The 26,219-nt window shown below is 49.9% G+C and overlaps 1 protein-coding gene across 1 annotated transcript in view; it reads left to right on the forward strand.

The window, feature by feature from the left end:
- MYT1 (myelin transcription factor 1) overlaps positions 1–26,219 on the forward strand; it is a gene marked incomplete at both ends in the record, with an annotated part of 35,931 nt that overhangs the window by 1,142 nt on the left and 8,570 nt on the right. The window contains 15 exons of the mRNA XM_082491228.1: positions 832–862; positions 4,237–4,299; positions 5,376–5,623; positions 6,523–7,389; positions 8,033–8,167; positions 9,578–9,668; positions 11,929–12,042; positions 13,493–13,707; positions 16,330–16,535; positions 17,234–17,503; positions 18,275–18,429; positions 20,857–20,919; positions 21,135–21,203; positions 25,457–25,519; positions 26,115–26,198. Coding sequence (XP_082347354.1) covers positions 832–862; positions 4,237–4,299; positions 5,376–5,623; positions 6,523–7,389; positions 8,033–8,167; positions 9,578–9,668; positions 11,929–12,042; positions 13,493–13,707; positions 16,330–16,535; positions 17,234–17,503; positions 18,275–18,429; positions 20,857–20,919; positions 21,135–21,203; positions 25,457–25,519; positions 26,115–26,198 — 2,674 coding nt within the window. The remainder of the gene's footprint in view (positions 1–831; positions 863–4,236; positions 4,300–5,375; positions 5,624–6,522; positions 7,390–8,032; positions 8,168–9,577; positions 9,669–11,928; positions 12,043–13,492; positions 13,708–16,329; positions 16,536–17,233; positions 17,504–18,274; positions 18,430–20,856; positions 20,920–21,134; positions 21,204–25,456; positions 25,520–26,114; positions 26,199–26,219) is intronic.

Raw genomic sequence — 26,219 nt, forward strand, 5'->3', positions numbered from 1 at the left:
CCCAGGAAACCCAATTAGCTCAAACAAATTGAGCAAACGTGTTATGGTTTTTAGCCTGGGCAAATTTAGACTTGTGTTGTGGGTTTTTTTTTTTTTCCTCCTGATTATCTGGATTCCTGGCTGGATGCAAGGTTTCAGCAGCGATGCGGTGGTGTTGTGTGTTGTTATTGTAAGCAGTGAGAAGTCCTCTTATTCACAAGTGGGGAATAATCCCTAAACCCCCTACAAACTATTGTTTACCTTAAAAGCCAAGTAACTCATCCCCTGCCATGTGTCTGAGCACAGGCAGGGGCTCCCACATCAGTCCGGTGTGACACTGGGAGGTGAAAAATGTGGCTGTGCCTGTTGATATTACAGAGGTAAATGTGGCCATTGCAGCAAAACAAATTGTGCAAAAAGTAATTGAGGAGCATATTTTAAAGGCAAACATAGAGAAGAAGGCATGAGAAAACTCGGTCTTTACGGAAGAGTGTTCGAGTTATACGCATGTATATCGGTATAGCTCCATTGACTTGAAAGTCGTCATGTATTTAGAGAACGAGCTAGTCCCTGATGTTGCAAACATGCACTTACATGCTTGAAATTAAGCATAGGCATGAGGCACGAGGCAGGATTATGGTTTACTACACACTGGCATGTAGGAAGTGACAGCAGGATAGATTTGTCCTTTCTCTCCCGATTGGGATGCCCAAGGAGGAGGCAGTAGAAACCCAGCTGCAGGCAGGAGAGGATCCCCCAGAGAAGGGGGATGTTTTGGGGGAGGACGGGCACCTCTGCTGTGTTTTTGACCTTGTGTTTGTTTCCATTGCTGCATCCTGCCCCTTCGCCCAGTGCCCACGGAGCTCATCGGCCAGGAGGTGAGGTAAGGACCCTGCTCCTCCTCGGCGGTGGGAGGGAGGGAGGGAGGGAGGGGAGGTCCCGTGCTGGGACTGGTTTGGGTGAAGCCCCACAGCTCCTTACAGGCTTGGGAACCTGGGTGAAGGGAGCAAACCTGTGGGACTAATGGGGTGGAGGTCTTGATGGGGGGCTTACGTTGGTGGACAAGGACACACCTTGCTGTGCCCAGGTCCTCGGGGCACCACTTGGCAACACACATTAGAGGAACTGCAGGAGTCAAAGGGATGAAAACAGGAGATCTGGATGGGTCACGTTAGACTAAAGACCCTCCAGCCAGCCTCTGTCTCACCCCAGATCTAAACCCCAGCAAAACCTGATGCCCGTGTTTTGTGTTGCAGGATCATTAGGGACAACATCCTACTAACCAGAATTTCTTTTCCATACCTTTTACGTCCTTCTGTTGCCCCTAAACAATGTTGTGTCACATCACTTCTTGTGCCAGATGCTTCTCCTTTGGCCCTATGTCCCCTGTTGAGTCACCAAGGTCGTGTTGTCACTCATTTAGCAGTGCTGGCATGCCAACAGCAGCAGCCAAAAGAGCCAGAGTGAGCCTCTGCAGCCCTACAGAGCTTCTCATTATAAATAACAGCCTCTCCCATCTCTAAGCTCCCTTTAAACCTTGCACAAGGGCTTATGCAAGAGGTAGGAGTCTTTAACCTGGACAGGCGCTAATAGCAGGGGCTGCCTTTCCTAGCAGCCTCCATCAGAAAGCCGTGTGTGTCAAAGAGTAATTGGACCTTAACCAACCCAATTTCAGAGCATTTCTGCTCCTCCGCTCTCCTATTACTCTGGAGAGATGGGAGGAGCAAGCGGTGGGCATGCCACTTCTCCAACTTTTATTGCTGAACACTTGAGTGGAGGTGGTAATTGGAGCAGGTGACATATATAAGGGGCAGGACAGAGTGCTCCACAAAGCCATCTCTGCAGCTGTCACCTAATTGCCTGATTAACTGGACGATTAATCGACTAATTGGAAGCAGGGCATCGTCTGCATAACAATAAGAGGCCCTTTTGTCAAGCATATGAAGTCTGCGGAGAGGGGGAGAGCAGGTCGGTGGATGGCTCTTGCAGGGAAGGACAGCAGCTTTCAGAGACCTCCAAGCCCCTTTCCCCTTTCGGGACTCCTGCCAAAATACGTGAAGCCCCTGCCAGAGGAGAGCAGGGCCGGGAAAGCCTGGCCCGGAGCATGCCGAGCATCACCTCTGCGCGGGTGCTTTTTAAAGGGATTAAATTGACACACGGAAGCCAGAGGCATCCCAAATCACCACCTGCTTCAGAAAACTTCAGTGCTGAACCATTTGGCTCTTTCCTACTCACTTTTTGGTGCAGGTTTCATTTCACCACATCAAAAATGGGATGGGAGGGGTGAATAAGCTTTAATTGATGCAGGGAAGTTTATAAAAGGCTGTAACATCATCAGAGCTGCTCTTGTTTGCCACTGAATAAGGCTTTTTTTTCAGGCAAGTCACTGGTAACATAAACACCGCTCTGTCTTTTGGCGTGCAGTCACTTAAAGTGTGTCTGGGGCTGCTCAGGACAGAGCAGCCTCAGTCACGACTGAGGGCAATTAAAATTAAATAGACTTTCAGATCATCAGCAGAGGGAGCAGCGGAGGGGGGAGCTCCCTCTTCCAATTACGCATGTTAGCAGGACGAGATCTTTTTATATACGCCCTCGAGCATTTTGCTCGGGAAGGGGTGCCTTTGCTGGGGCGTAGGAGCCCGGGTGCGGCAGGGCTCGGGCTGCATGTGCACGCCGAAAAATCTGGGAGCCGTCCCCTAAGCGATGGCGTCGGAGGGCGCTCAGCACCTTGGCTTGAAATTGGGCCACGAGCAAAGGGGACAGCAGGAAGGAGGGACTTCATCTCGGAGGGGCCAGGAGGTGCAGCTTACACCCACGGCCACGTATCCACCTCATCTAGGAAGCTATGTCCCCTTAGGGGACATGCTGCCGTCATTTGACCTCTTCGCTTTAGCTTTGCTAAGCTAAAGCAAGCCGGTCTCCCAGAAGGAAGGATTCCGGCTCCCCTGACAGTTCAGTAGCCCTTTCCTGTCCCGGTTTTGGGTTGAATTATGTTCTTTGAACACAGCGATCTGACTTGTGTACCGTGTTCTGGGGAGTTGAGCCATTAATAACCCGCCGGTGCACTTCGAGCTGCTGCATCCATTAGTGCACTCAGATCCTCCTTATCCTTAGCTTTCTGCAAGGGCTGCGCTCTCTGCTGAGAGCAGAAATTGAGTCCCTAAAGCCTGACTTGGCACTCGGTACTATTTAATGTTGTCCCGTGTCTTTTCCTCCAAGAATAGCCGGCTGGCCAGATCCCCTCTGGGCTGGCGATACCTTCTCCCTTTGCACTGTCATCAAGAGATTTCATTAGCGCTTCCAACTTCCCCGGCCGAGGGTGATACGGTGCTAAATGAGGTTATTAATCCTACACGACTCCAGAATTCCTCAGACGTCAGGCAAGTCACTTGGGCATCCTATAATCAATGCCATAATCTGGTTTTGCCAGAAAATGTTTGCTTTAATGCTTCTTATCTGGAGCCCTTATAGCTCCTGGAGCTGAGGCTAATTACCCCTGCAGGGGAGGCGCACGGCCCCGCGCCGAGGGATGCTGCGAGCAGGCTGCGTCGCTGCAGCCCGTGGCAAAGGCAGCAGCGGCTGCGAGCGCTGCCCAGAGCTCCCTGGAAGACTTTAACTCGTCCTCTTCTGCAGAGCAGCAGGAACAAATGCCGGGATTTGGGAGATCTGGTCACCTAAATCCCACCCGTTCCCCCCAAAGTTAAGCTCTGAGGTGATATTGCGAATTTTTCTCCTGGTCATCTCCCCACAACGTGTTCTGGCGAAAACATCTTCGATCCGCTCCCAGCCTGCTCTTTCCAAAAAGTCACCCCTTTATTACTGCAAGGACCCCCAGTTCCCTGAGAAGCCACCAAATAAGTGAAAACCCCATGTTTTCCTCCTGCACCAGAGCAAAAGAAAACTGCAGAGCGGCAGTGGGGAGGGCAGTAGTTGTCTGCTTTTTAAAAGCTTGCTCTTACACATGCAAATCTTTAATTAAACATACTCATAAAACTATAATGAACCGTTCATCTAATTAAATGGGGTGAGTCATTTCATTAATTTTTAGCAAACTGCAAGGCTGCTCTCCTGCCCTCCCTGCCTGGAATTCAAAGGGACAAGCTGAACCATTTGAGGGAAATTATCTTTCCTTTTGCAGTTATTTTGTTCCTTGGGCACAGGACCTGTTTAACCGACCCTCATTTATACACTTCTAATTAAAAATGAGTTCTCCGAGTCCTATCGCTGTTGTTGACGGCTGTTTGTTTCCCTCTTAAGCTGTCCGACCCCAGGCTGTAACGGCTCAGGACACATCCGTGGAAAGTACGCAAGACACAGAAGGTGAGGCTGGGTTGGAGGTAGTGGGGATGGAAAAATTGCCAGCATGAAACCCAAAGACAGACGTTCACTGGAGACAGGCTGGTTCAGAGCAGCAACCCAACTCGCCTGCCCCAAACCTGCCTACCAAAGAGCCAATTTCCTGTCTCTCCATCAGTCCGTGAGGGCTCCTGGGGGAGCAGCTTCACCAGGCTGGCAGTAGCCTTCCCACAGACCCCAAATCACGGCAGAAGGTCCTGGCTCAGGTGCCTGGGGTTGACGGGAGCTCTCAGCAGGCAGAGATGTTGGTCTTCTCAGTGTCTCTATGGACGGGGAGGAGAAATGAGAGTAGGCTGGCTGCCTTGGGGGCCATGCCAGCCTTAACTGATGGCTTTCATCACCCTATAACAAGGGCATGTAGTGACAGGATGAGGGGGAATGGTTTCAAGCTGGAAGAAGTTAGGTTTAGATTAAATATAAGGAAGAAATTTTTCACTGTGAGGGTGGTGAGGCACTGGAACAGGTTGCCCAGAGAAGCTGTGGCTGCCCCATCCCTGGAGGTGTTCAAGGCCAGGTTGGACGGGGCTTGGAGCAACCTGGGCTGGGCGGAGGTGTCCCTGCCCATGGCAGGGGGCTTGGAACTAGATGACATTTAAGGTCCCTTCCAACCCAAACCATTCTATGATTCTATAATGGAGAAATCGGAGCAGTTGGTGGACACGCCCCAGGGGCTGGTTCTGCATGCCCTGCCTGGTTTCATGGAGGTACAGGTGGCCGTCACCAACAGCAATGCTGGGAGCTGTTGGTCCTGCTGCTCTCTGGACAACAGCTGCCCATGGGCCAGACTGCTGGAGTGAGCCCAGCATCCTCGCGCTGACTTCTGAGAAAAGTTGACATATTTGCACAAAGTCGAGGTCTGAGAGCAGATCTTCTGGCCACGAAGGGTTAAACCAGCTAAAAATCTGGTTGCTGGATGATTTTTTTTTGCTTTAGTACTTGTGTATTTGTCCCACTTGCCTTTGCCTAAGCAGTTCGGATGCCATAGCCATGCCTTTCTCACTCGGCAATGCCTCCTCTCTGCTCCTTGATCCCATCTGCAGTTTACAAAGCTGCCCTCTAGCAAAGAAGAGGAAACTTCAGGATGCGGAGGCCGAACATCTGGTGTCGAAGAGAAAATCCCATCCGCTCAAGCTGGCCTTGGATGAAGGCTACAACGTCGACAGCGACGGCAGCGAGGAGGCCGAGGCGAAGGAGGAGTCCGGCTCCGATGAGTCGGAGGGGACGCTGGAGGAGGACGAAGTGGAGGCGGTGGAGCAGGAGGAGACCCACAGCCCCGAGCCGGCAGAAGGTGCTTTATCATTATTGATTGCAGAGCTGTGTTCTGCAGATGAATAAAGGGCAGGGAGTGTTAATAACCAGGAGTTATAGCTCCTCTGAATTATGTACAGGATGGGTCCTTCAATTATTACGTTCAGTGGAAGCACAATGGCAAAGCTCTGGTTAAGCTGAGAGGGGATACGCACAGATTGTCTCTGGTGTCTTCGAAACGAGAGCTTTTCCATCAGGGACGCTCCCTGGGGAAAGACCCACGGAAAGCACAGAGGAGCTCGCTGCATGGCTCAGATGGCGGCGGGGAAGGCAGCCGGGGTCCCGCATCGGTGCCTCGATGGGCTCGGATGGCTTCCACGGTGCAGGAGCCATCCCCCCGGCCGGATCCGGCCGCGATCCGAGAGGAGGAGTGACAGGCAAACGAGCCGGGTGTCCAGCCGGGGTCCTGGCACTGTGTTGGGGCCAGTTTGGAGCCCCTGGTTTGGGGAGCACCGGGAGCGAGGGGGCCAGATGGCTGCTGACAGCGGGGGGCTGGGAAGCTGTGCACATCTGAGCCCGGCGAAAGCTTCCACATGGAAATCCCCTTTCTACCTGTCATTCCCAAATGCAATAAATTAGGCTGCTCCAGGGGTATAACAGCCAGACTGTGGTTTCAATTAAGTTTAAGTAAGACAAAGAGATGTTTACGAGCTTATATAATTACTTCATTTTCCTTTTTTTTCTTTTCCTCCTTTTTTCTTTTTCTTTTCTTCCTTTTTTCTTCTTTTCATCCTTTTTTCTTTTCCTCCTATTTTCCTCCTTTTTTTCTCTTCCTCCTTTTTTCTTTTCCTCCTTTTTACTTTTTTTTCTTTTCCTTCTTTTTTTTTTTTTCCTTTTTTTTCCTTTTTTTTTCCTTTTCTTTCTTTCCCCCCTCCTCAGAGAGAAGCCCAGCAAAATCAACCCATTATGGACAAAACACGGCAACAAGTACGTCTGGGCCCAGCAAGGCCAGCTATAGCAGCTATCAAGAAATAATCGCCAACTCTCTCCTAAACCTAGGCCAAATAGCGGAGGAAACCCTCGCCATCGAAGGGCAGCTGCCTGAAGCTGAGCTGCAGGTCTCCAAGCCGCCATCCAACGTTGTGCACCTGGTCCATGAGGATGCAGGAGAGGAGTTAGTGGAGGAGGAGTGCGACAAGGAGATCATCATCCAGACGGAGGATGCGGAGGAGGTCATCGAGGTCACCAGCGAACGCAGCAGCGAGTTGTGTTCGGAGCACCGGGATGATGCGAACTGCGAGGAGTCCTGCAAACTGCAAAAGGCTGAAGCAGAAGAAGAGGAGGAGGAGGAGGAGGAGGAGGATGAAGAGGAGGAGGAAGAGGAGGAGGAAGAAGAAGAGGAGGAGGAAGAGGAAGAAGAGGAGGATGAAGAGGAGGAGGAGATGGCTCCTGAAGTGATCTGTGAAGAAGCTCCTCACACTTCTCAGGACACCCAGAAAAGCCACTGTGAAGGGCAGTTCAGCCCGAAGCCTGAGTACTCGGTCATTGTGGAAGTCCGGTCAGATGACGACAAAGACGACGATGCCCGCTCCCAGAAATCAGCGGTGACCGACGAGTCAGAGATGTATGACATGATGACGAGGGGGAACCTGGGGCTGCTGGAACAAGCCATCGCGCTGAAGGCTGAGCAGGTGAAAATTGTGCGGGAGCCCAGCCGGCTGCCAGGAGAGCACGTCAAGCACTTCCAGGTGGATGAGAAACAGAGCAAACCGCTGGACAGCATCCGGAAGAGCTACTATGGCAAAGGTATGGGGACGAACCTTCGCGTGCCTTCTTCCTTCCCGTACCCAGCTGAATTTGCCTACTCAGCACCTCATGAAAACTAGGCTCCTGGGGGGTTTCACAGCCCACAGAGGGAATTTAGCCATAAATCATCAATGGGATGGGGACATCCTAGAGGTCAACAGTGAATGCACAAAACAATGGTGTCCTCTACATCTCAGCAGGCGAATTGCCTGGCTAAATTGCCCATTGGCATTGAAAATCTCAACCTGAGCAGTAGAGCTGGTTTAAAATCCGAGTGGGTTTTAAAGTAGTGGTAGGAGTCTGGCCACAGCAACATGAGGGACCTGGCAGGGGCAGGTGAGTCCGCTGGGTGCTGAGCTTGGCTGCCTGCTCGGTCGCTGTAAGCTGCTCCGTGCTGCTAGCCGAGTTAGTACTCAAATTGCTTTGCCGATTTTAATTGTTGAAACTTCCAGTGTTACAATTCCACCTTAATGAAAAAAAAAAAAAAAAACAAACCAAAAACTAACCACCAAACCCAAAGGTTTCTCCCTGTTTGACCAGAAAAGTGGTGGGAAGCGTCCTTGGCAATTTTTCTCTCTTTTTCACCTCTTCCCCTCCAAATCTGCTAACCTGCTTCTCACCATCCTTTCCTCACAACCCCTAGATCCCTCAAGACCCGAGAAGCGAGAAATCAAATGTCCGACTCCTGGCTGCGATGGGACCGGCCATGTCACGGGACTCTACCCTCACCATCGCAGCCTCTCTGGTTGTCCGCACAAAGACAGGATCCCTCCCGAGAGTGAGTACATGGTGGGATGACAAGGGTTGCTTAAGTGAGGCTGAAGCCTTATTTCCTGGGGGGAATATCACATCTGATGGGTAGAGCTGTCTCAAGGCCGATGGGCACTCTAAATAGTCCCAAATGATGTGAATTTTATGACTGCATCCCTAGCACAAGCCTGACGTTGATCCTTGGGGTATAACAGAGTTTCTGGCACAGCACGGTGCTTTTCAAGTTGTTTCAGGATGATTCTGTCTGCTAACGTGTTACCGCTCTTCATGGGAAACGCTGTGGAGATTACTGTGAAGTCCTACCCTTCTTAAAGATTTTTAGCACCATCCTGTGGAGGATGAGGTCCCTTCTCTGAAAATCAAAGAGGTGCTTTAAAAATGACTGCCCACCTCCAGAGGTGTGTCAAGCAGTTCCCATCTTTACACGGAATGTCACATACTTTTCCCTATTTGGGATATCACGTTGGGACGAAGGGGAGACTGTTCTTTCTTGCTGTCCAAATGTGCTCAAGGTGTTGCTGTACTGCAAAGGAGAGGAGTCGTTCAGACGGGCAGGATAGCTGAGTCTCTCCCTAAACTCTCATCGCTGTAAAATTCACAAGGTGCTGTATCGAGATCCATCTATTCCACAGAAAATATTTATCATCTTCATAACAGATTTTTATACATACATACATAGAGAGATATTTTATTTCTACCTCTCCACCAGAATCCTAAATAGCTTTCCCTGTGCGTATACATAAAAATCAATGTTGTATGTTTATGATAATGGCATAATAGACCAAAAAAAAAAAAAAAGCCCTTCCTTATCAGTAATTTCAAAAGTTGCAGACCTGCTGTAAACACAGAACTGTAGGAAACAAGGAGAAAGTCGAGCTACCTTCACACAGGCTTGAATGCAAGAAAAAAATATTAATAAATAACTAACACAAGCTGGGTGCTTTCGAAAGGCTCGCAAATCAAATTATTTTCTTTACTTTTAAGGTCAGCGCTGCAGGAAGCAATAATCCTGAAGATTAAAATTAAAAAAAAAAAAAAATCAAACAAAGACTAGTCCTAAGGATAAAAGCAGAGATACAACTTCAATCACTTAAAACTACCTGAAATTGGGAGACCTGGCTCCAAAACGGTGGTGGGTGGGAGGGGCTGGACAGGGAAAACTGGATTGCAATCAGCTAAGGAGGAGAAAGCCCAAGCTGTGTGCAGTGATGCTAATCTAGTGCTGACCTGAGCACTGCTGCCTTGTAAATCTTTTTTTCTCTGCACAGGCAAGTTCTAATTACAGCGTTTCACATTCCCTGATTTCTAGGAAACCAGTGTACAAGACTTGATGATTTTGCCTTTTTTTTATTTGTCTGTGATTTTTATCAAGTTGTTTTTGCTTCTCTTCCCCTCTCCCCTTCTCCTCGCTCCGAAGTCTTGGCGATGCACGAGAACGTGTTGAAATGCCCCACGCCAGGCTGCACAGGGCAGGGTCACGTCAACAGCAACCGCAACACGCACAGGAGGTACCACCTTTGTCTTCTTCTCCATGATGGCCCGGGCAAGGATGGCAGCAGGGCAACCAGCCCAAAAGATGTTGGCTTTACTCTTGCACTGAGAGATAGTGTAAATAAGGTGTCCAAGGCCAGAGCTGAATGGAGCTCTGAGCAACCTGCTCTAGTGGGAGGTGTCCCTGCCCATGGCAGGGGGGAGGAACGAGATGATCTTTCAGGCCACTTCCAACCCAAACCATCCTGTGATTCTATGAATTAGGGATGACCCTAAGACAATCATATGGGAAAGCAAAACGGGGCAGTGATTTCTGGCTGGGAATAAAGCAGAGCAATGCTTCCAGGCTCGCAGGTGGGACTACAGAAGGGTAGATGCAGATGGAAGTTCATGGAAGAGGTGTTTGGCACCAGGGAAGCAGAGGGTGCCTGGTGAGGCTGACTGGAGGGTGATGTTTCTGTTTGGTGGTATGACATTTAGCAGGATTGTGTGTAAGACCCCACCAGGAGCACCGTGTCCCGCTCTGGAGCCCCCAACATAAGAAGGACATGGGCCTGTTGGAGTGGGTCCAGAGGAGGCCACAAAGATGATCAGAAGGCTGGAGCCCCTCTGCTGGGAGGAGAGGCTGAGAGAGTTGGGGGTGTTCAGCCTGGAGAAGAGAAGGCTCCAGGGAGACCTCAGAGCCCCTTCCAGTCCCTAAAGGGGACTCTTGGTCACAGAATGGAGCAATGGGACGGGGGGGAACGGTTTTAAACTGGAAGAGGAGAGATTTAGATGAGATTTCAGGAAGAAATTCTTTCCTGTGAAGGTGGTGAGCCCCTGGCGCAGGGTGCCCCGAGAAGCTGTGGCTGCCCCATCCCTGGAGGTGTTCAAGGCCAGGTTGGACGGGGCTTGGAGCAACCTGGGCTGGGGGGAGGTGTCCCTGCCCAGGGCAGGGGAGTGGAACGAGATGATCTTCGAGGTCCCTTCCAACCCAAACCATTCTATGATTTCTAGGAATTTCCACAATATTTAGGCTGAAATTAGTCTGCGATACTGATGAGCTGGGAATTTAGGTCCTTTTGCTGTAGGACCTCAGCCCAGATGTGGTCAGGAGGGGACAGGGTTGCACTTTGGGACCTGTAATTATACCCCATGTTCTGGCTTTGGACAAACTCCAGCACTTCTACAAATGGGAAGGCTGCAAGGAGAGCGGATGATGCTCTTAAAAGCTAGAAACCTTCCAAAAAGCCAGATTAACTTGTGCTACAGGGACGCGCTCATGAATTTATGATTTACCATTCGTTGCTCTTGAGCTTAATTGGCAGAGAGTGACGGCTCTGTGAATGCTGATGCGTTTGCAGGCGTGAGGTGAGTTTGTGTCGTTACTCATTCAGCCGTGGAGGAACCTCGTGGATGCTTCGTCGTAGCCGTAGCTGCTAGAGGAAAATTAGGGAAATCTGCTTGTTTAATTGAGAAGCTCGGTTTGGTGCAGGCAGCACCAGAGAGATCAAGGTGATCTTCTGGTGTTAGTGGGTTACGGAGTGAGCTTTGGGCACAACGGTTTGGGCTGAGACCCAACGGGGTCGGAGCCCTGAGCCTTGTGTGGGGCTGAGATGGGGGTCCCTCGGTGCTGGCTGCTCCAGCAAGGAAGGTGCCCGTGATGACTTGGAGTGTGTAGGCTCTGCTCGGGAGGGGTTTTTACCTTCCCTGAGCAATCACTGTAAAAGCCATGTTTGTCCCAAAGAGGCAGAGCCCGGCTTGTAGGGTGCGTGCGAGCAAAAGCCATCACAGCCCCCGACCTCCCGCAGGCAGCGGCGCGCTGGCAGCCCTGCACATCAGAGGTGCAAATATTTCCCCGCAAGTGCCCCTCAGAAGGCTCCCTTCAAACGGTCCCTGCGAAAGATCCAAATAAATACAAATCAAAAATGCCATTTAACTGCTAAAACCACTCAAAGAAAGCAGCCCGTCCCCTTCCGCCCCTGCTGCGCTCAACCCGGGGGAGATGCCTCCACGATCCATCTCCGGGCCCTGGGGATGCTCTGGGGCTCATCTTGGAGAGATTTGGCACTTGATGTTTTGCTGCTTTGCTGCTTGCTGAGACTAAAAGTAAGCTAGGATAAAGATAATAACAAAACCCCTTAAATGCAAATGCTTTACTCATGGGGTCAGTGCAGCTCTGGGTCACTGAAATGAAGATTTTCACGCTCAGCCCTCACGCTTCCTTTCCTTCTCTCTTTTTTTTCCTCTTTCCTTAAAAAAAAAAACAAACCAAACCAACAACAAAACCTCTCACAGTTTATCTGGGTGCCCCATCGCTGCTGCTGAAAAATTAGCCAAATCGCACGAAAAGCAACAAACCCAGTCTGGTGATCCTTCAAAGACCAGCTCCAATTCTGACCGGATACTCAGGTAAATGGGAGCGCCGAGCCCAGCGCCGCGTCCCCGCGCTGCCCCAGCCCTCCCCGCCACGCCACGCTCCCACCAGCAGCCGTCACCGCTCCCTCCGGCGGTATCTTGATACTGCTGAGTCCTGTTATTATGATCATAGGTCTCGCCAAGGTGGGGAGATATTTAATTGATGATCCCAGGGAGGGCATTGAGGACAATGAATTGCTTCTGTAGCATCAATTAATGCTGAGGCTACAGGCCAAAGGGTTTTACCAGTGCAGCAGAAGGCATTTGCGCCGATCGCTCTGCGACACAAACTGCCAGAGAATGATGGCTATTATATTAGCATTATAAGTAGGGTGGGCTCGGGGAGGGGGAGGAGGAGATTTAGGCTACATATAAATCACTCGATGGCAGTTTCGCGTAAGTCCACCCGCTTTCCTCCCTTAGCCCGCGCGGTTCAGAGGAGAGAAACCTGCCGCTCATTTCCAAACCAGTCACATTTATTTTGTTATTTCGCCCGTCTCTATCTTCCCGGGAGAAAGGGCTGTCTCGCATTAAGGATGTCCCTGATAGATGCTGGCTTCCGTAGCTGATGTGATTCATGAGGCTACAGATGGATTGTAATATGGTTAGTTATTCTGCGAGGAGAGCAGGACCGAAACCGCAGTACGAGCCCTGAGCGGCGCTCCCACAAAGGCACCGAGGTCTGATTAATTTATTTATTTGCTCGCCAGGACTCCTGGGCACCCTGGTGCACGGGCGCTCGGTGCTTTGGAAAGGCCATTTAGGGCGATTACTTATTTATTTGCAGAGGAGCCCGCGCCGGGCACGCAGTGCTCTGAGCACATCACGAGGATGGTCCATGCTCCAAGGAGCTCCCGCTCCGAGGACTCGCTGGTGCAAAGAGGTCACGGGAAGGAGAATAACAATAGGCCATTTATATACAATTTATATGCAAGACAAATTGATTCATGATAGGCAGCCCAGCAGAAGCGGGTCTTTAAGAGGGATTCTGCAGGCAGGGGAGGGGCCCCGGTGCCTTGTTAATGAAGCCGGGGAGGGGGGGGAGCAGAGCTAAACTGGGGCTCCTCACACATTCGTGTGCCATCCTGAGTCATACTCCCATAAGTGAGTGATGCCCAAGTTTCTACTGCCATTGGAAAATGCTGCCACTCCACGGCAGCCTGCGAGAATATCGTTTTGGATGAGATCGACCCCTTGGTGCTTTGCTTAAAAAGAGAGAAGGGGGGGGGGGGGGGGCGAGGGAAAAAAAAAAAAAGCATCTAAGAGACCCAAACCAGATGCAGACTTGCTGGGGAAGAGCAAAAGTTCTGTCGCTGCCTCCTCTTCCCCTGTACCCCCTTGGGGACAAGGTGCAGCTATCCATCCCCGTCACGTCTGGTCCCCTCCCAACAGCCATCTCGTCGAGGAAAAGAGAAATCACTGTTGCTCTTTGTTTTGTCCTCAGGCCTATGTGCTTTGTGAAGCAACTGGAGATCCCTCAGTATGGAAGCTACCGGCCCAACATGGTCCCAGCAACCCCCCGGGCCAACCTGGCCAAGGAGCTGGAGAAGTACTCCAAGGTCACCTTCGATTATGCAAGTTTTGATGCTCAGGTTTTTGGCAAACGCATGCTTGCCCCAAAGATTCAGACTAGCGAAACCTCACCTAAAGCCTTTAAATGTAAGTTGGGAGCAGGGATTGGGCTGGGTTTTGCATTTTCTGCCTTTCTCAGCTCTCGGGATCGTGGCCTTGGGGTGATGGGACAGTCTTGGGCATGAGCTGATGGGACAGTCTTGGGCATGAGCTGCTGGATCCCTCCTGCTGCTGCGGAGCCGGGGGAGAAATGGGGATGGGGAGGCTGAGCTGGGTCCCAAGGTGTCCGCCTTTGGTGGAGAGCGGAGCCCACGGCTGCCGGGAAAGCTTTGCTTGGGGGAGAGTCGCTTTGGCTTTGGGAAGAATTGCATCAAATGGTGGGAACATTAATCTGAGCGGTCTCTAGGTGAGATAAGTTACACAGTTGTCCTCAGTCGGTCCCCGTTGCTTTGCAGTTCATATCTATTGATCTGTCTTTCCTCATCTAGCTAAATGGATTATAGTTTTCTTCTCTTCCATCTTATATATGACCCACTCCACCTATTCGTCTTCTCTGCTGTGCTCTGCTCTCCAGCTCCGCTACCTATCCATCACCCACCTCCCATCTCCCGGCTCTTTCCTACTGTAGCCACTCACCTCTGCTCCGTACCGAGGACTTTGCACTGGTTCCCACACCGTGCAATGAAAGCGTGGGTGAAAACGAAATGGCTAAATAAACCCTGGGGGGCTGGGCTGTCAGGAGCAGGAGGGGAGCTGCATGGGCAGCCAGCCCGCCACAGACTGACGTTAAACCTCCTCCTTCCCTTTGACACCAAACGTGCACCTGAAGACATCTTTTTAAGGGGAAAAAAAAAATAAAAAGAGAGAGAGATTTAGGAGCCCAGTTTGCAGAAGTCAGCAGCCCCAAGAGGGCTTTCTGTCTGGCTAATCCCACTTCCACAATCCTGTTTAATCCTGGTGCAGCTGCTCTCTAAAAAGTGCTCCTACTTGAAAGCATCCCGGTTGTTGCACTACAATGGAAGCGCCCTTTATTACAGTACTAAATCTGTAAAGGATCAGACAATGAAATTGGATGGAGGCCAGAGAGCACAACTGCCACTGTCATCCTGGGTTAGGGCTGATGGAAAAGTAATTTGTTTCCCAGCACAAGTGATTCTCTTGCTGAATAGATTGTGTTATTTGCAATATTAGCAAAGAATTTTCAGGGTAATTGTACTGACAAAAATAATTCCAGCAGACCCACTAGGATAATCCTTTCTATTTTTTCTCATCACTTATTTTACTAATTTGCTGATTGCGAGTCTATTAGTGGTAGAAATACTTATGAAATGGAAAAGCATCGTTGAGCCTACGGTGTGAAATTGAAATTGGCATCTCACGATCCTGGATATTGTCAGGTTGGGCTGGCAAATACCCGCACCCCGCCGCAAAGACATGGATTAAACCGGACTCGAAAACAAGCAGCCATACACACGAATAACCGTTTGGGCAAACCTCCAATGAGTTAATCAAAGCGACAAGATGAATATGATTGCCAATCATGGCAGGGAAATCTGTTCCTTTCACTGAGAACTTATTTTAGAGAGATCTTCATCCAGTGGGATTTATATTCCCCTGCATGTGTGTGCATAACTCCCATTAATGTCAATACGCATTATATACGCACACAACGAGGAAGAAAGCAGTCCTCGGGAAGATTAGCATTTTATAGTGTCTTATATTACGAGTTTGTAATGGAAATAATGAAATCGCTTTGCTCTGTAGCCACATCAACCGAGGCTGACTTGCTGCTTCGCCGTCGTCGGGGCAAAGCTTGTGAGTCTTCCCTGGCGAGATTCCCACCGAAGGGGGTGGATTCCCCCCCGCCTTCAAAAAAAGGGCATAGTGAAATGAATTAGGAATTTGAAGATTTTGCTAATTGATTCTGTGACTGTTCAAAATGAGGTGATCCCCGGTTTGCACCCACTGAAACTACTGACTTCAGAGGGCCTCGGTGTGGGTCAGGGCCCTCCTAAACAGGACCAGGTTCGAGATTAGGGCAAGTTTTATTGTGGGGTAACCCTGGGAAATACTCGCTTTCATTTCGTGGGATGTAAGGAGAAATTGCATCTCCAGGATCGCTCTGCTGCGTGCTGTGACATACAGTAAGAGCGCGGTGCCGTGGCCGCGTGCGGCTGTGTAATAAATCCTGTTATTCGGGTATATTTAAATGATATGTCAGTTGTCAGGAAATCCATATTTCACTGCTGTCATCATGGGAAGCTCATATTTCATGGCCATGGTTTTGCTATTAATGTAACTTTCTAAATTGTAAGTTTTCAAACGTGCTACAAGAAATCTCCCCATAAGTCAGCTCTGCAGATAAGTTAGGAGCAACAAAAAAAGCGCCAGGAACCTTCTCTAAGCTTTCTCCTTTAACTGCTTCCACCAAGGGTTGCTTTAATGAAGAAAAGCGCTCATGTTTTGGGGACTCGATGGCAGATTCAGTTAATGAATTAAGTTTTCACACCGAGAGACCGTTGCACAAGCCGCAGCCAGCGCTGCTCCTGTCGCACGTCCCGGGCACAGAATAGCCCGTGGGTTGGTAATAACCACAAGTTGCCACTGGAGCTGCTAATACGTTGCCTGTGTCACACTGACTTGATCTCCCACCGCTGCCCGTGCTGGTTATACATTCGCCTTGTGTTGTTCCTTCTCTTTTTATTCCAGCCAAACCTTTTCCAAAGGCCTCCTCCCCCAGCCACAGCCCCTCCAGCAGTTACGTGAAGAGCACTTCATCTTCCTCCACAGGCTTCGACTACTCCCACGACGCCGAGGCTGCGCACATGGCTGCCACTGCCATCCTCAACCTCTCCACCCGCTGCTGGGAAATGCCGGAGAATCTCAGCACCAAGCAGCAAGAGGCCCCCGGCAAGGTGAGCCCAGCACGCAGCGGAGCAAGTTAAAACTTGAAGTTTGGGATGGGAGAAATACCTTTTTTTTTTTTTTTTTTTAGCCTTCCTTTCACTTTAATTTTTTAAATATAGAGGGAACGCAGGGACTCAGCACCACCTTTTTGCTCCCTGCTTTGGGTGATGCAGTTTGGAGGAGGTATTCCTGGCTCTTAGCGTGTTACGGAGATGCATCGTGGTTCAAATTACCCACCTGAGATGAGCATCGTTCCCAAGCAGAGGTTCAGGGTTGGTTTCAGTTGCTCACTGGTTTGCATCTGATGCCATTTGAGATTCCCCAGTTGCGTTCAGGCAGACCTCCAGCTATTTTTCAGAGAAACACCGGTTTCCAGAAATCCCGTGTTGCAGTCCCAGCCTTGGGCAGATGTCATAGATACCGTGGGGCACCTTAAATGGCACTAGATGCCTGTGTTCAAGCAACTGGGTCAAAACGCCACATTGCTGGTGGTGCAGGGGTGCACTTGCACGGCACGTTTCTGCAATACTTAGGAGAGAGCATCCCTTCCAGTCAGTTCCTTCTAACTGACTGTGGAGAGAACGGGACATGAATAACCTGCCCCCCCTCCTCCCCCTCCCCCCCCCCGCAACAGACAAGTGGGGGCAAGATTCCCGCTGGGAATTGCTGGCAGCTGCTAACGCTGGGCATGTCTCCAACCTTCCAGTCCATGGACATTGAGGTGGATGAAAATGGGACTCTGGACTTGAGTATGAACAAGCACCGCAAACGGGAGAGCACCTTTCCCAGCAGCAGCAGCTGCAGCAGTAGTCCCAGCATGAAGTCCCCAGATGTGTCCCAGCGCCAAAACAGTACCAGTGCCACGAGCAGCACCATGACCTCCCCCCAGTCCAGCCAGACCTCCCGCCAGGATGAATGGGATGGGCCCATTGACTACACTAAACCAAACCGTCAGCGGGAAGAGGAGCCGGAAGAGGTGAGTGGTGACTTTTGATGTTTAAATAACACCTCATGGTGGACTGAATGCCACGTCTACCTCCACAGTTGTCCTGTTTCTCCCCCCCCCAACCCCCTCCTTTGCCCTTTAAGCCTCGGAGAGAAGTATTATTAACTTCATCGGTGCTACCAGACATTGACTGCGGACGATCAGGCAGGAGGCAGAGCTGTGCTGGGGGGAACACGGGTGCTGTTGGCTCCTCTGGGGTGTTCGTGCTAAGGAAGACCCCACCACTTGCGTTGCTCTGGGTCTGCAGTGCTTTCTGCGTTGTAAATCCTTTCAGCTCATCTGCACCAGTAATGCTCCTGGTGACGTTCACTCCCCAGGATGATTTATATCTGCCATTAGCAGATCCCAGTAACATTAATCCTTGCAGGTGGGGGAACCCAGCCATTACCTCTTGGCTGGGGTGAGTGTCCTGGCACTGGAAGCGATGCACTGCCTCTCTGCCCGGGGGGAGGCAGGCGCTGCTGAGGATGAGTATGGGGGATTGCACCCGTCTCCAGCCCTTCAAGACCTTGGAAGAGCCAAGGGTAAATCCCTGTACAGATGTATTTTACGCATTTCTCCTATGAAAAGGGGCAAGTACATAGTATTTGATCCCTGGCTTGGGTACTGCAAGGTGCTTGCAGAGGGCTCAGGAGTGTTGGCAATGTTCTACTAACTGGGATGAACCTGGGGTCCTTTCCCACCATGGCTCAGCAGCGATGGTCACCACTACAACCACTTTTCCTGGCTGTTTTCTTGCAGTCAGAGCCTGCTGCCCACTCTTTTGCCTCCTCGGAAGCTGATGAGCAAGAAGTGTCGGAGGAAAACTTTGAAGAACGAAAATACCCAGGGGAAGTTACTTTAACCAACTTCAAGCTTAAATTCCTCTCCAAGGACATCAAGAAAGAGCTGCTCACGTAAGTCCTGCCTTCTTGTCTCTTCCTCCAAAATGTATAAAATATGTACCCAGAACAGCCAGGCTGGTAGGAGACAAAATTTATTAGCAAATACTTTTTAAAAATTAGAAGTGTAGTTCCCTTTCTTACTGTGATTGGTCTTCCCTCATCTAAGCAGTTCAAATGAAGGCTCGAAGAGAAACCCTGTTCTCATAAAACTGCAGCTCATTGAGGCAAAATACATTCCCATATGGCCTTGAAACTCTGCAGTGAAGAAAGAAACTTTCTGGGGAGCTCGGTGCCCTCAGGATTCACGGATGTGCACGTGGAAACCTCCTTGCAGCACCCGTTTTCCCTGGTATTTTCCTGCAAGAGTGTTTCTGGCACAGTGATGGAGCCTACCTAATCTCCTGCCCCCTCGTTTTGGGACACTGGGTGATGCTGTGGAGCCAAGAGCACCCAAGGGATCTCAGTACCTTCTCGATGGGGATGTTGAACCAGAAGGTGCTTCCTTGGGAAGACAGGACTTGTTGGCTGCTTAATGTAGAGCAACGGGTCCCATCACGGTGATACCAGAGGGCCACAAAACAAGAATTAGGGCTGCAGCAAGATTGCTGTCATGCTGCGTCTTACATTGGAGAGACATCCTAACCCTGCTCACGTCTCTGTGTTCATGGCATTGGGTGGGTGGAAATAGAAATCCACATCTCTTCTATGAGATGGAGTATTGCTCTGCATCCGCACTGATCCCCAAACTAATGATTAATGTTTAGAGCTGACCCAAACACTGCAGCTCGGACCTGGCTCTGATCTAATGGCACATCGGGATCAGTCTGGAGGTCGTGATGGGGAGGGAATCCCAGCAGATCTGCTGGGCGTGGGCCTGTGCCTCTGACCTTCCCGTATGTTAAACAGGGAAGAGGCGGCGGGCATCGTTTTGCTGACCTTATACAACGTAGCTCGTTATTTGGCCACGCAAGCAGGAGGCGGAGGGAGCAGACAGGCAGGGAGGGGACCCGTGGGGGCAGAGCAGCAGCAGCATCTGCCCTAAATGAGCAAAGCAGAGACCAGCTGCCCCACGCAAAGCTCTAAAGGCTTTTTTTAAAACCCAGCAGCGACATGAATAGCGACTTTGGAGGTAAAGCCCTGAAGTCCTCCTGTGCTTTAATGGTATTATGAGGGTAGAGAAATTTCCTAAATGGAAACAGCCCTGGAATAAATAAATGGTGTCATGGACAGCCCTGAGCCTTCTCTCCCCATTTAGCATCCTTCTTCCTTTCTGGCCCAAGGGCTGTAATGAATTAGCTGTCGTTAACGCAGGAGCAGGCTTGCCCGCTGTGCCTGTTTGATGCTCCGTGTCTGGGTGTAGTTCTTGGGCCATCTCCGGGCGCTGATGGCAGTCACCGTGAAGGTGCTCCTCACCTCTGTCTTCTCACTGGCCTCCTGTCGGCACAGGAGTGGGTACCACGTAGCAATACATCACTGCTGCTCGCACACCTTCATATCAGTGCTGTGGCCGTGGAAGGGACTCAAGGGTGAGCAGGGAATAGTCGCATCCCCACGCCTCAACCTGCCAGGCCAAACCGTCCCGGGACATCCCCGCTCTCTCGCATACCCCCTGGCCTCGGGCAGGCAGGGCACGACTGTGCCAGAGCCTCACTGCTCGTGCACAAACCGGATTTTATTCCCCGGACACCGAGAAGGGATGACACCTCTTCCCATTGCCTGCGCGAGGGCAATTCTCTGTGGAGGCAGCGGAGAGGGACGGGTGGGAAACGCAGCCCAGCCAAGGCAGCAGGTGGGATGCGGCAGCTTCTGCCCATCCTCAAGTTTCGGAGCCCCCGGGCACACAAGTCAAAGGTTACTTTTATTCTCTTGGTGGAGCAAACACTTGTTTTCAAGCTTTTCTTTGCAGCTATAAGGGCTGAAAAAAAATAAAATAAAATTCAGAAAGCTGAAAGTTGACGTTTTGGGGGACTAAGCTGATTCCCACAGCCAGAGCTTCGGTATTGCAAAAGTCATGCAAATTGGCAGCGTCCAGACAGGGGTGTTCACGCCTGTGCGTTCATGCCACCCAGCAGGCTGCTTTAAGTCTTCTTCTGCCACGGAGAAAAAACACGCAATTAAGTGTTTGGAATCCTTTCTTCACGTTTGCCACACATTTTTTCAATTTTTTTCAAATTTTCTTCAGGATCCTTGTGATCCTTTGGGAACAAAAAAGGGAGGAAAGGGAGCTGAAAGGGAAACAGCGGGTTTATTTGCATGCAAACATATAAGCACATGCTGAGGTCCGATGGAAGGAGCTGCTGTAAAGGGTCTGGCTGAGCCCCATCCCCCAGACAGACCCTGAGGGGGGCTCAGCTGCCTTTGCAGATCCGGAGCGCTCGGGTGAATCCATTCCTTTCCAGCACTTATGCTCGTTGTTGTTGTTGTTTCGTTGTTGCCCAGTTGCCCAACCCCAGGCTGTGACGGCAGCGGACACATAACGGGAAACTATGCCTCTCACCGCAGGTGGGTTCACCTTTTTTTCATGATTCGGACTCTAAAGGCAACTTTTTTTTTTTCTTTTAGTATATATTTTGACCATGTGGATAGTTTGGTTCTGTTTCCTCCCACCTTCTGTTGCCCCTCTCCCTCCCCACACCCCGGCCCTTTTTCTTTTTCCTTTTTTCTTTTTTTTTTTTTTTTTTTTTGCTTATCCAGATATTCCATCTCTTCTCTTTCAGCCTTTCTGGTTGTCCTCTTGCTGACAAGAGCCTCAGAAACCTCATGGCTGCCCACTCTGCTGACCTCAAGTATGTTTGCGCTCAACTTGGAACTCCTTTTTTTTTTTTCTTTTTTTCCACCCTTTTTTTCTCTCTTCCCCCTCCCTGCCACCCCCTCCTCTTGCTCTGCTTTTGCTTTTCCATCCCCTCCCTTCTCCTTTCAAAGAGATGATCAAAATCTGCCTGCGAGGAGCTCTGGTGGAGCCCGAACTCCAGCTGCCGCGTTGGGAAGAGTCAGCATCATGGAGCAAGGCTTATTTTGGGGAAGGGGGGTTACGGCAGTGATCAGAAATAACTCAGGTCCCTGGCAGGTTTCCTTTGGGCACTGTAGAAATACGCTATTCTCTTTTTCATTTGGTGTCTTTTCCCAAGCTCTTGTTTCCCCAGTTTGTGCCATAACCCTTTTCATTCAGCGTTTTTGTACGGCTCTCAAATAATCCAAAGCCGAGATAAAGGCACACGCTTTGTTTTTGGGTAGAGACACAGCTGGGAAAATACCAGCAGGACATGGCGAAAAGAAGCCAACTCTTTTGGAGAACCCGGGATGCTAATTTTATGCTGAATTTTAGGGGTTGTTTGGGATGCAGTGATGGAGGTTCCTATTCATTTTCACGGGAATTTGATTTGTGAGGGAATGGAAGAGGGAACAAGCAAAGGCTTAGTGAGGCGGGATCCTGAGCCAGTGGCAAAAAGCTCACGGGCACACGAATTTCTTTGTTCCTGTTTCTGCTCCTGATGGGAGGAACCCGGTGTTCACATTTTCATTCAAATATCTTCCTCTGACTCCTGTTTTCAGCTTTGCTGCTGTCTTCCCAGAGCTTCTAGTTTTCACGAGGTGCTTATTCTTCACTAGAGGGTTTCCCAAATTCTCTCTTAGGTTGCCTCCCCTGAAAAAAGGTTTAATAGAAATTGTGTTTAAAATAGATGGAGACACTGGGGGGACCCAACCGTCCCCCCCACCCAACCCACATCATTGGGGAAAAGGTAATTGTGAATTTTTTTCCAACATCACTTCCACGGAGTCAGCCAATTTTTGGAGGCTGATTCTCCTCTGAGCTCCCTGCTTTGCTGAATCCCATTTCAGGATTATTTAGACCCTGAGATAGGGGTTATATAATTTATAACTATTATAACTTATAATATGTTTATATATAATAATGCTTATAACTATAAGCGAAGAGCCTCTATGGAGACCCCCCCCCCCCATGGGGGGCTTCACATTGCAGAGGCTCATCATAAAAAAAAATAAGTATGTCCCGTGTGCTGTATGCACTCAGTGATGTTTGGAGCCATGACAAGAATAGTCAAGTCAGGTGGGAACCCCTTTGGTCACTAAGGAGGTCGGTAAAGCCGCAAATCCCATTTTGGTGGCCCGGAGGGCAGCGTGGGTCCAGGACTGGTCCGCATCCCACCACCAATGCTGGTGCTGGTGCCAGGAAAATTTTCATTAATCACCTGCTCCTTATCACAGAGGTGGAAAAAGTAGCTGGATTAGTTGATATTAATAGAATGTGCTAGCGGAGGGAAAGGACTTGCATGATTAGTGCTAAGTACACTTAATCATGCATTATAGACGATATACGTTTTGAAAGTACCTCTTAAGAGAGCTTTGCTGAACTGGTGTTTCTCCAACAGCCTTAAAGAATAGCCCAGTGATCAGGCAATTAGCGTTAAAGATATTAAAAGCTCTCAGGAACAGTGCCCGTTTCCAGTAAGGGCCCAGAGAGAAAGCAAACGGGGTCGTCCCTGAGACCGAGCATCGCGCCGAGCCTTGCCGTGCAGTGTCCCGATCCCCTTGGGCATCCAATGTCAGTGCTTTTTATCAAAATACTATTTAAAACAGGAGACTTCTGGCCCAAACAAAGCTTTTTAATGTTATTTCTCAAGTACTGCTTTTTTACTCTGTCCCGGTGAGGATGGGAGCAGAGGAAGGAGGAAGGGAAGAGGATTTGGAGATATTACAGATAGCGCAGTCATCGCTTTTCACAACTTCAGATAAGGCCGTGTCAGTGTTTCCATTATAAATTCTATTTCAGGGGTTAATATCCCTGATATAAAAAACATAGCTCCAGGCTGGAACATGCAATAAAAGGTCTCTGTCGGTATGATTTGTCTCCAGATAATTAAAAATAAAACTCAAATCACTTCTCTCCCTTTTTTAAAAGTCCTGAAAGGCAAAAAGGAGTTTGGTGTTAGTGTTTTCATAATTTCACCCCACCCTGAAGCTAGAACAACACAGAAATAGTTTTGCTTTCCGCTTTAACAGCGCATAGCGGGGAAATGTCACAGTCATCTCTTAAACCTGTAATTTCTAAATGAGTTTGAGAATTTGCACCTTCATCGGGGTCCTGCTGGATGTGTCCCTTCTCTTACTGCACCGGCCCTATGTGCATTTATGTTTTCTTGGGTCTGAGCAGGCCGAGCCTTGGTCCTGACTTAGTCTCCCTGCCACCCTACTGGGACCAGGACGTGTCCCCACCCCAGGTGAGGTCCCAATTTTTTTTTGCTGATGGAAACTATTCAATGGCCCACAAATGCCAAAGCCTCCCTCAGAGCTGGTGCAAAGAGGATAATTTTGATATTTTCTAACAAAAAAGAGAAAAAAAAATCAGAGGACTTTTGAACAGGCCATTTTCCAAGCTGCAGAACTAAAGGCATCTGTGGAAATCATTGCTCCATTGACCCTCAGGGGCCAGAGCACCCCAGCTATGCCATTGCCCGGGACAGGCATGAGCTTTCCCAAAGGCATTGGCCTCGGGGGCTGCCTGTGCACCACCACATGTTGTCCATCAGTTCACTGGGGTGTCCTGGAGACACATCACTCCCTGCTCTGCTGCAGGCTACCAACCAGTGCTACCAAACCAGGCACCGGTGGCTTTAAAGATGGGGATCAAGAAAATGGGGACAAAATCCTCCCTTGAAGAGAAAGGGCACTCTGCAAGCTTGTGGTCATCCCGTGAGCTCAGAAGCGAGCGGCTGGGCATCTCCCGCTCATCCCGTGGCAGCACCGTGGATTTCCTCCCCCCGGTGCTAATCACTTGACTCAAACAGCCCTGGCTAATTGGCAGGCTGGCGTGCGCATCCTTGGCGAGCACTCCTCGCCTCTCTTCCCTGTCCCCATGACAACTTTTATGTCCACCGGCCACGTCACCTACAGCATTCGGAGCAGATCTTTGTACTTGTGGTACTTCACATCCCCTCACCTTTCTCGCTTCTGCACCCTTAATGATGCGGTGCTTAATTCGTGCCATTATCTTCGCTGCGGCTCGGTAGGGCTGGCAGCCCCTGCTGGCCTTTGTGCAGGTTTGTGTGATCACAGAACTATTCTCTGGGCTTTGCTTTCAATCGCGGCCCGGAGTGCTGGATGCTTACCTTCAAACCCATGATCATGGCTGCATCTTCAAAGACCCCTTTGTAACGGCAGCGGCTGAGGACCGAGGGGCAGATTTTGCACCAAAGCACCAGAAGCTGCTGGTGCACCATGTGTGGTGACCTGGTGATCCCCATCCCAAGGGGATCCCATGGGCAGATGTCCCCTTGTAGACGCCCCTATCCCTCACCCATGGTGTTATGGAAGGAGGAGACCTGAGGTTAACCTAACCCTTTCCCTACTATTCTTTCGTTACTTTCCATCAGAGGCATCAAGTGGTTTTGGACTCTGAAGACCCTCCTGGGGTGGGGTGTCTGTTTGCCCTCAGTGAGATTAGCCCCCACCAAATCACCCAGACCTGAGCTGAGACCTTCTGTTGGGCTTCCTCTTGGTGTTGGCTGAGGTGGCCCCAGAGGAGAAAGCTTGATGGCAAAGTTGTCCAGAGTTGAAGGTTATTTTTCTGGTTCCTTGTCTATGCTTGCATCCAGCCCGATGGCCCCGGATGGTACCTGCCATCTCCTTATGTCTTCCTCAGGAAGACGGACACGGTCCTGGAGGTGTTTTTTTTTAGCTCCTTTGTTATCGTCTCCTGAGCTGTCCCCTTTGTGAGGGTGGGGACAGAGGCTGGGACACACATCCCTCCTCTGAAGAGCACCTACCTGCCGCGGTCCCAACTTCCCCACCTCTTCCCACAGATGTTCCTCTCCAACGCCAACATCACGCAGTGATGCAGCGACTTTGGTATCGTGGATATTACAGACCAGTCCTTGTTCTTATGGAGGGAGAAGGGGCAGGAAGAAAAACCTGCTGCTGTGTTGACAGTCCCTACATTTCTCTTTGAAATGAGCTGTCGCAAAGCGTCGATCCCCTGCTCGCATCCCCAGGCTAATCTGAGCATCCCTTTCCTCCGCAGGTGCCCTACTCCTGGTTGTGATGGCTCTGGTCACATAACAGGAAATTATGCATCGCATAGAAGGTAAGATCTCCCTTAAATTATTTTCTCTGTAGCCTCTTTCTGGTTGTTTTGGGTTTTTTTTGTTTTTTTTTTCCTCCTTCCCCTGCAGTGGGCAGAGTTGTAAAGTTCTGAATAAAACATTAATGTTACTGACAACTGAAGCCTATTTTCATCTCTTTAATCTGACTTCTCTTTTTTTTTTTTTTTGATGTTTCCAGCATCTGATTAGAAGCTCCCTTCAACAGAATAAAAGACAAAGGGTCAGATTTTAGCTGATGTAATGTTCCCGTTAATAATGCTACCTATTTATGACTTCTATTATCACTTTAGAGCATTAATAGTAGAGATCTGAGCCTTCTGTTTCAACAATTCCATTAAACATTGCAGGCTGTTAGCAGATATCTTCTTATCTAGACACCATTAATTACTGTCCATCTCCCTCAATTTTTTATTATTTTTTTTTTTCCTCCTGACTTCTCCTCGTGATGTGAAGCTGCAAAACGAGAGAGATCAAAAACACTGTGCCAAATTCAAGGGAAAGATGACTGAAGCGGGGGAATAACAAGTGCAGTGATTCTGCCAGTGAGACAGCCCTTTCTTCTCTTTTTAACCACAGTCTGTCAGGCTGCCCTCGTGCCAAGAAAAGTGGGATCAAGATCACCCCGACAAAGGATGATAAAGAAGACCCAGAGCTGATGAAGTAAGTCTGGAGAAAACTCCC

Source organism: Vanellus vanellus (assembly GCF_965231255.1).
Source record: "Vanellus vanellus genome assembly, chromosome: 15".
NCBI classification, from domain to species: domain Eukaryota; kingdom Metazoa; phylum Chordata; class Aves; order Charadriiformes; family Charadriidae; genus Vanellus; species Vanellus vanellus.